Source organism: Sapajus apella, unplaced genomic scaffold, assembly GCF_009761245.1.
Source record: "Sapajus apella isolate SASKATOON/1434 unplaced genomic scaffold, GSC_monkey_1.0 scaffold58, whole genome shotgun sequence".
NCBI classification, from domain to species: domain Eukaryota; kingdom Metazoa; phylum Chordata; class Mammalia; order Primates; family Cebidae; genus Sapajus; species Sapajus apella.
Window position 1 is genome coordinate 13,304,195 of NW_022436998.1, and position 8,020 is coordinate 13,312,214.

Here is an 8,020-nt window from a genome sequence, read left to right on the forward strand (position 1 = left end):
GAAGGTGAGAGACAGAAAAAGAGATAGAGATAGTGATGAGAGACATAGAAGAGAGAAATTCTAATGTCTTTAATATTCCAAAATTTAAAAGGATGTGACCCCCCCCCCCCACATCTCGCTCCGTTTACATATAATGGAACAAGCCAAGTCTCCATTCACTACATGTGGACATTCAGAAAACTTGCATGGGGAAAACTTTTGGGGGGAAATGAAGGTGATTTCTGAGCTGTTACTGCAGTTGTGTATGTCACTGACATTTATTTCCCATAATTCTTGCCCACAGGAAACACATCCTTTAAGAAACTGAATAAAATCAAGTTGGACATTCTCAAAATCTGCAAGGTTTCAACTTCCCCGGGAAGCTCACATTCCCCCAACACAAACATACATATGTAAAGAGCAAGGCATCCAGGTGATGAGCTGTGAAAGGGACTTCCACCTTGTGAGGTTGCCAAGGATTTGGTTATTCCTGAACCTGAATCCGAAAAGCGGGGGTGGGGTGTGCGACGACAAATGAGGGGGAGAAGGATGTCTCCATGAAACAAGACACCCTTTTGGAATCTGGACTGAGAATCAGGACCCCACCTCCTTGCCTACCTCCAGGCTCCAGTAAGCAACGGCTGGCGTCCTCCCCTCTGGTCCTTCCGCAGCAGCGGACGTAGGGATCCCGAGCAGCCAGGGAGCTTAGGTCCCGCAGAAAGCTCGTGCCAAGCGCTTCTCTCTCGACTAGTTACCAATTGAGAAAAAGGGGACAGAGACACAGAACAAGGATGGTGATCAAAATCCAGTGTCAAGCACCAGGGTCCCAGAAGGTTCCGGCTCCTCTTCTGCGCCCTTCCCCAGCTCTTTCGCCTGGCAAAGGATCACCCAGGAAGCCCCCAGCAGCAGATCCTTCCCTTTCGCTCCTCCTGATAGCGCCAATCTTCGCTGCCGCTGCCACACTGAGCGCCCCGCTATCCGCTCGCCGCACAGCGAGAAGGCTTGGCGGAGACGGCGTGGGGGGAGGAGGGTGGATTAAAATGATAGATTTTTGGAGGGGTAAGGGAGAAAAACTTTGATGTTGTAACCATACACAGGACTGAGAAGAAACCAAAACAAGTTGCAGCTTTAGGAGCGGGAGGATGCTTTCACCAGCTCGGGGAAAAAAAAATCACCCCCTACCAATATCAGGGGGAGCAAGCTCCCTGCTCCTTGAGTGATCACCGAGCGCACCTCTCAATCTCTGATCTTCGAACCCACTGAAACAGCACAGGGCAAGGGAAGTCCTGTTGGTTCACGCCCGAGGTGCGAATACCAAAACCGCCTCCAGCTGGAGAGGCTGCGGGGAACTCGAGGCAAAGACAGAGGAAAACACAGCGCTAGGAAGAGCGAGGGGAGTCCGAACTGCCGCCTGCAAAAGCAGAGACGCGTCTCCCTTCGGGCAAAGTGACTGCTACAAAGTCTGTTTCCTCCTGCGCAGGGACAGAGACATTTAAAGGCCTGAACGGACGTCAGCACCAGCCGAGCTCGTTGGGTGAGCGCCAGATCTCCCCGCCCCACGATTGTAGCGCACATAGGACGATCTCCTGCTCGCGAGGTAGAGAGTGGCTCACTTGGGAAGAAAACAGAGCTGGTGGCGCTGCGGAGTGTCAAACCCTGGAGCCCATCGTCAAGACGTTTTATACCCGTTGCAGTTCTGCCGTGAGTACACTTGCCGAATTGAACAGAGCCACAGCTGCGTGGAGAGGGGTCTGGCCACTCTGCGCGCGCGCACCCAATATTGGGTTACTAAGGAGAGCAACACCTGGTTTTTATTTAAAACAAAAACACTTTTCTCTTTAGCTCAGGTTTGAGTCATTATTCTGATTCGTTTCTCAAAGTTAGTTGAAATCCACCCAGATGTCTTTTACAAGAAAGGGATTAGACTTTTCCCGTCTTGAAATTCCAATCAAGATAATAATCTTTTCTTAAGCCCCACTGTCTACTTCCTAGTTCAGAGTCACAATGGATAAAAGTATTTGAACGTCTTCAATGACCATTACCCTGTATTCTAAGGCAATTTGCATACTTAGACGCCCATTAGTAACTTTAAGAGCCTTTGCACAAAGAAGTTGTATTTCTTAGAGTAATACCTTTCTACAAGTGGAATTTTCTGAGGATTCTGCAACCATTTCCAGATTGGCAGTGAATAATTAAATTCAAAAACTCAGAAATATAATGGACAGTGTTGTTTTTTTTTTTTTTTTTTCCTGTGTAAAGTGATCAATTACGTTTCCAACTTATTTTTACCTTTTTTGCATGGTATATCAGCTATTAAAGCTACAAAATCAAACACAGCTGGAAGAAAAAACAATTCACATTACTGTGGTCCTTTCCTACAATTCCTTTGAGGATATACGTCTGTATATTATGTGTATGTTATATGTACACATAAAATATTGTCTGAGTTACGAGGAGCTCAGGTTCTGTGCCAGGCACCTTGAGACTTGCTGTGTACAAAGGAGAGAAGGGGTAACAGAATGGAGAATCTCAAGACCAAAAAAACCTGTGGTTGTGAAAGGCAGTTGCGGCTATATGTTTTTCCTTGTTTAGTTCTAGCCTAACCAAGGGTAGGGTCTCCTTGTTTAGTCACTTGAAACCTTTCAAAAGGGACATCAGTTTAATAATTTCACACTGTATACAAATATCAAAACATCAGAATGTATCCCTTAACTATATAACACTTATGATTTGTCAAATAAAAATAGTATTTTTAAAGTGACATAAACGCAAATTCCGCCAGAGAGCAGGATCTGTATTCATTCCATTTTGCACAACCGCCTCGCGGCCCTCCCTCTAGCGGCGGTCTAGGAGTCTGTCTCTTTCACTGTGTGTGTGTGTGTGTGTGTGTGTGTGTGTGTGTGCGTGCGCGTGCGTGCGTGTGTGTGTGTGTGTGCGTGTGTGTGTGTGTGCGTGCGTGTGTGTGTGTGCGCGCGCGCGCGCGCGCGCGCGCGCACGCTTTTGTGTTTTGGGAAGGTTGATCACTCAGAGAACTTACTGTATCTCTGAGTATCTGTAGGCTCTCCTGTGTAACCTCCTTTCCTTCCTAACTAGGGCCATTCACCTACAGGCTCGAATGCGCTACTTCTAGAGCTTCCTCTGATGTTGGTCCTGAACTGGGAGTGTCTGACCAAACTTGAATAAGGGCTGCCAAAGGGCGTTGGAAACTTTGGAAACTGGCAACAGTGACAGCATTTTTGCTCTGCTTAGAATACACCCAGAAACATCAAAAATAAGTCGGGAGCGGGGATGGAAAGTAAAACATTAAAGTGCTATGGAAAAGCGTCAATAATATAAATTGACTTTAGTTTTCTTTATAGAAATAAGTTTACGGCGAAAGTTTCTAAGAAATCGAGGTACAGTTCATTTTTTTGGTTGACGCTTACCCGCCTTGCTCTCACTAGGTCTCCTGTCTTCCAAGCCGAGAACTCTCCCAAAATGCTTTCGGGTCGAGGGGGCGGGCTTCCTCAGAGCAAAGAGAGCAGAGAAGGCCCTGCCAGCTGGGACTTCCTGTATTCCGCCACCACAACCCGCCACCCAAAACCCCACTTCCCACGTCCTTGATTTTAGAGACTTTCTGGGAGGGCATGACTTCAGGGAACATCACTCCTGGCCAGCTCACGGAAGCATAGTCGTAAATCTTCGGTCGTATTCCTGACTCAGAATGGGTGCGGAGCCGGCGGGGACGGAAACCGAGATGCAAATGCCGACGCAACCAGCGCAACCGCGGACGGCGCGCGGCGAGAACCCGCTTCTAGCCCCGAGCCTGGGGTGCCGGTGGGCTCAGGAGGCGGGTGAGTGGTTGGTTATTCAGGATCATTATCAGATTCTCTCAGGCTCCATGGCCAGCCCCGCAAGGCGCCCTTCACACGGTGGGCAGAGAGGGTACTCCTTGGCAGAGTTGACCCCGCCGTACCCCGCAGGGTCAGCCACGCGCCCCCACTCACATCCAATCCCTAGGAACAACACTCAGATCTGGATCAGCACTGACCCATTGACGCGCTTTCCAAAAGCAGGAACGACACTGACAAAGGCCGAATCGTTCGTGGGAGATTTTCTACCAAGAACTGTTACCCTTTCCCCGTGCAATCGGTTCCCACTCAAAACGTTGCGGAAAGGACTTGCCCTCTGCTGTCCCTTTCGATTGGCCCGGGACTGGACTAAGCCCGGAGCAGCAACGGAGTGGAGCTCCGGCGCCCCAGCCTCTGCGCACCCTCTCCCAGCTCGGCGGCCCTCGGCCCTCGGCCCTCGTCACCAATTCCTAGGTAGAAAAGCGCGCGGCCAGAGGGCACTCCTCTCGGTGTCCGGAAACAAGTGTTTTCCGCTCAGCCATGGCGGCTTCCCCAGTGGAACGGAGCGAAAGGGCGCTTGGGCGACCCCGCGACTTCCACCAGACCACTGGCCCGGAGCACCGGCGGGAAGGCGGCCAAACGCGGGCCTAGGGCTCCTCCCGCGCTTCCGGGCGCGCGGGGAACTGCAGCTGGCGCACCACTGCCAGCCATGCGCTTTGCCCCAGAGCGCTTGTAGAAGGAGGAGGTCGGCACACCTGCTGTTCCTGGTTACCCCCGCTCCCATTTCCTTCCTAGAAGGCAGATTCTCTCCATCTCAACCCGTTCCGAGGCTCCTACTTGCTCTTTTCCCCCCTCCCCCGCCACAGCCCCACCCCTTCCCGAGTAACAGGCGACCTTAGGGTCACAGCAGGGTGGGTACTAACTAGCAAGCAGTTAGCATGGACTGTGACAATCCAGGGCTCATAGGATCACGTTTCCAAAAGCTCCAAGGAAAGGAACTTCCCTTGACTATGCCCAGAAGGATCAACTTACTCTGTGTTTGTGATCAGAGAAGCTGCCTTATGTAACCTAAGCATGTCCTTGCCTTTGTTTTTGATTTTCTTTTATTTTTTTCATACCTTGAGAAGTCAAAGAAACAAGATTTGTAGTACTGCGTAGTTTAACAATTGTTTCTCTTCTACAAGATAATATATTTTATTTATTTTCTAAAATAGTGAAAATGTTGGTGTAATACATATAATAAAATACATATTAATTGATGGATTAAATTTACAAGACAGTACGTAGTATTGAATTTCTACTTATAATCTTCTTTTGTTATAAAAATAAGAAAACTTTTCTAAGAGAGAGAGATGTATACATATACACTCACATGTATAAACTTATGAAAACAGTACGTTTCAAATTCACAGTACATGGCAAATTCAGTCAATATTTCTAATGTAAGTTTTAAAATAAAAGAAAAATAATGTCCTTTCTCTCTCTTAAAAACTGTGTTGGAAATCAACTACAGCAATTGATTACAAACCATACTCAACATATTTATTCACAAATAAACTCAGAAAAAAAATGTATTGGTAGCTAAATAATTTATATTTCCTATAAATCTCATCGCTTACAACAACTTTTAAAAGGTGCCTTGACAAGCCAAATATGTTCTTGAATATTTGAACAGATTGTCTTAAAATGTAGATTTTTTTCCTGCCATCATTGGTGATTATCATGGAAAACAGATGCAAATAGCATCTGCTTCCGTGGCAGATGCCAGGGTGGTGCTGGCATTCTTAAAATGTCCACAGAGTCTGTCTGGACAGTGATTAGCATTTTTTGGGCCCATCCATGCTGTGTCAAGCTCTGCAGCAGTAGTAGGGATAATTGACTTTTATGATTATTAATTACAGTGACAGTACTAAAATATAACAATGATCTTATTGTCCCTTCAAATTATATTTAAACATTTCCCAATTACCTTTACACTAACTATAGTCAATGAACAAGAAAATTTAGGAGGAACAGATAAAAATATGTACATTTTTAGTGATTTGTCCCATTCCTCTAGCTGTATTTGTCAGAAATAAAAAAACATTTATTGACTCTTTCTTTTTTTTTAATTGTACTTTAGGTTCTGGGGTACATGTGCAGATCGTGCAAGATTGTTGCATAGGTACACACATGGCAATGCGGTTTGCTGCCTCCATCCCCCTGTCACCTACATCTGGCATTTCTCCCAATGTTATCCCTCCCTGACCTCTCCCCTCCCCACTTTCCCTCCCTTGGCCCCCCTAACAGGCCCCATTGTGTGATGCTCCCCTCCCTATATCCATGTGTTATCATTGTTCAACACCCACCTATGAGTAAGAACATGCAGTGTTTGATTCTCTGTTCTTGTGTCAGTTTGCTGAGAATGATGGTTTCCAGATTCATTCATGTCCCTCCAAAGGACAGGAACTCATCATTTTTTATGGCTGCATAGTATTCCATGGTATATATGTGCCACATTTTCCTTGTCCAGTCTATCGTTGATGGACATTTGGGTTGGTTCCAGGTCTTTGCTATTGTAAACAGTGCCACTATGAACATACGTGTGCATGTGTCTTTATAGCAGAATGATTTCTAATCCTTTGGGTATATATCCAGTAATGGAATTGCTGGATCAAGTGGAATTTCTATTTCTAGGTCATTGAGAAAGCACCACACTGTCTTCCACAATGGTTGAAGTAGTTTACACTGCTACCAACAGTTTAAAAGTGTTCCTATTTCTCCACATCCTCTCCAGCATCCGTTGTCTCCAGATTTGTTTAATTATCGCCATTCTAACTGGCGTGGGGTGGTATCTCAGTGTGGTTTTGATTTGCATTTCTCTAATAATCAGTGATGATGAGCATTTTTTCATATGTTTGTTGTCCTCATATATGTCTTCTTTTGTAAAGTGTCTGTTCATATCCTTCACCCACTTTTGGATGGGTTGTTTTTTTTTTTTTCCTTGTAAATCTGCTTTAGTTCTTTGTAGAGTCCAGATATTGGTCCTTTGTCAGAAGGGTAGCTGGCAAAATTTTTTCCCATTCTGTTGGTTGCCAGTTCGCTCTAATGATTGTTTCTTTTGCTGTGCACAAGCTCTCCAGTTTAATTAGGTCCCATTTGTCTATTTTGGCTTTTGTTACTAGTGCTTTTGGTGTTTTAGTCATGAAGCCCTTGCCTGTGCCTATGTCCTGAATGGTTTTGTCTAGGTTTTCTTCTAGGGTTTTTATGGTGATAGGTCTTATGTTTAAGTCTTTAATCCATCTGGAGTTACTTTTAGTGTAAGGTATAAGGAAGGGGTCCAGTTTCTGCTTTCTGCACATGGGAGAAAGGGAATCCTTCCCCCATTGCTTGTTTTTGTGAGGTTTGTCAAAGATTAGATTGTTGTCATGTGTAGCATTGCCTCCAGGGCCTCTATTCTGTTCCATTGGTCTATATCTCTGTTTTGGTAGGAGTAGCATGCTGTTTTGATTGCTGTAGCCTTGTAGTATAGTTTGAAATCAGGTAGTGTGATGCCTCTGGCTATTGACTACTTCTTGTTTGTTTATTTCTATATGAAATTTAAGGTACATGGCCACATTATTTCCTAACAACAAACCTGAAAAGTCAGGATGATTATCCCCACTTTGTAAATTAGAAAACTGAAGCTTTCAAAGTTATAATACTATGGACAGATTCTAAGAGCTGGAGAGGCAGTATGCTGATCTAAGTTTGGAGTTCAGGATGTGATTGTGATCAACAAACTAATGGTCCCTCAAAAACATCTACATTTTAATCCCTAGGATTTGTGAATTTTCAAAGTTATGTTGGCAAAAACAATCAAGGTTGCCAATAGAATTAAGATTCCCAATTAGCTGACCTTAAAATAGGGAAATTATCCTAGATTATTGGAGCAGGCCTAAAATCTGGAAGAGAGAGGCAGAAGAAGAGGTCAGAATGATGCCATGTGAACAGGAATCAACCTAGTATTAATATCTCTGGGTTTGAAGATGGAAGAAGGGGACAGGCATGAGCCAGGGAATGTGAGTGGCCTCTGGAAGCTAGACAAGGGAAGGAAACAGATTCTCCCTAAGAGAGGGTCAGTAGCTTGTGGACAGTTTCAACCCAGTGAGATCTGTGTCACAGTTCTGATCTATAGACTAACATAAAATATGTGTGATGGAAAGACACTACATTTGTGATAATTCGCCACA

At 45.2% G+C, this 8,020-nt stretch overlaps 1 protein-coding gene and 1 long non-coding RNA gene across 2 annotated transcripts in view; one reads left to right on the plus strand and one right to left on the minus strand.

Annotated features, from left to right (window-relative positions):
• The window catches only part of LOC116528400, a 717,144-nt gene extending 714,260 nt beyond the window's left edge, over window positions 1-2,884 (minus strand). The window contains exon 1 of the long non-coding RNA XR_004259010.1: window positions 598-2,884. This is a non-coding gene — a long non-coding RNA (uncharacterized LOC116528400). The remainder of the gene's footprint in view (window positions 1-597) is intronic.
• Window positions 2,885-2,984: 100 nt separating this feature from the next.
• Window positions 2,985-5,900, plus strand: LOC116528401. The gene is made up of 2 exons (XM_032245639.1): window positions 2,985-3,812; window positions 4,035-5,900. The coding sequence occupies exons 1-2, from the start codon at window positions 3,683-3,685 to the stop codon at window positions 4,706-4,708; spliced, it is 804 nt and encodes a 267-aa protein (XP_032101530.1). The 5' UTR covers window positions 2,985-3,682; the 3' UTR covers window positions 4,709-5,900.
• The last annotated feature ends 2,120 nt before the right edge of the window (window positions 5,901-8,020 follow it).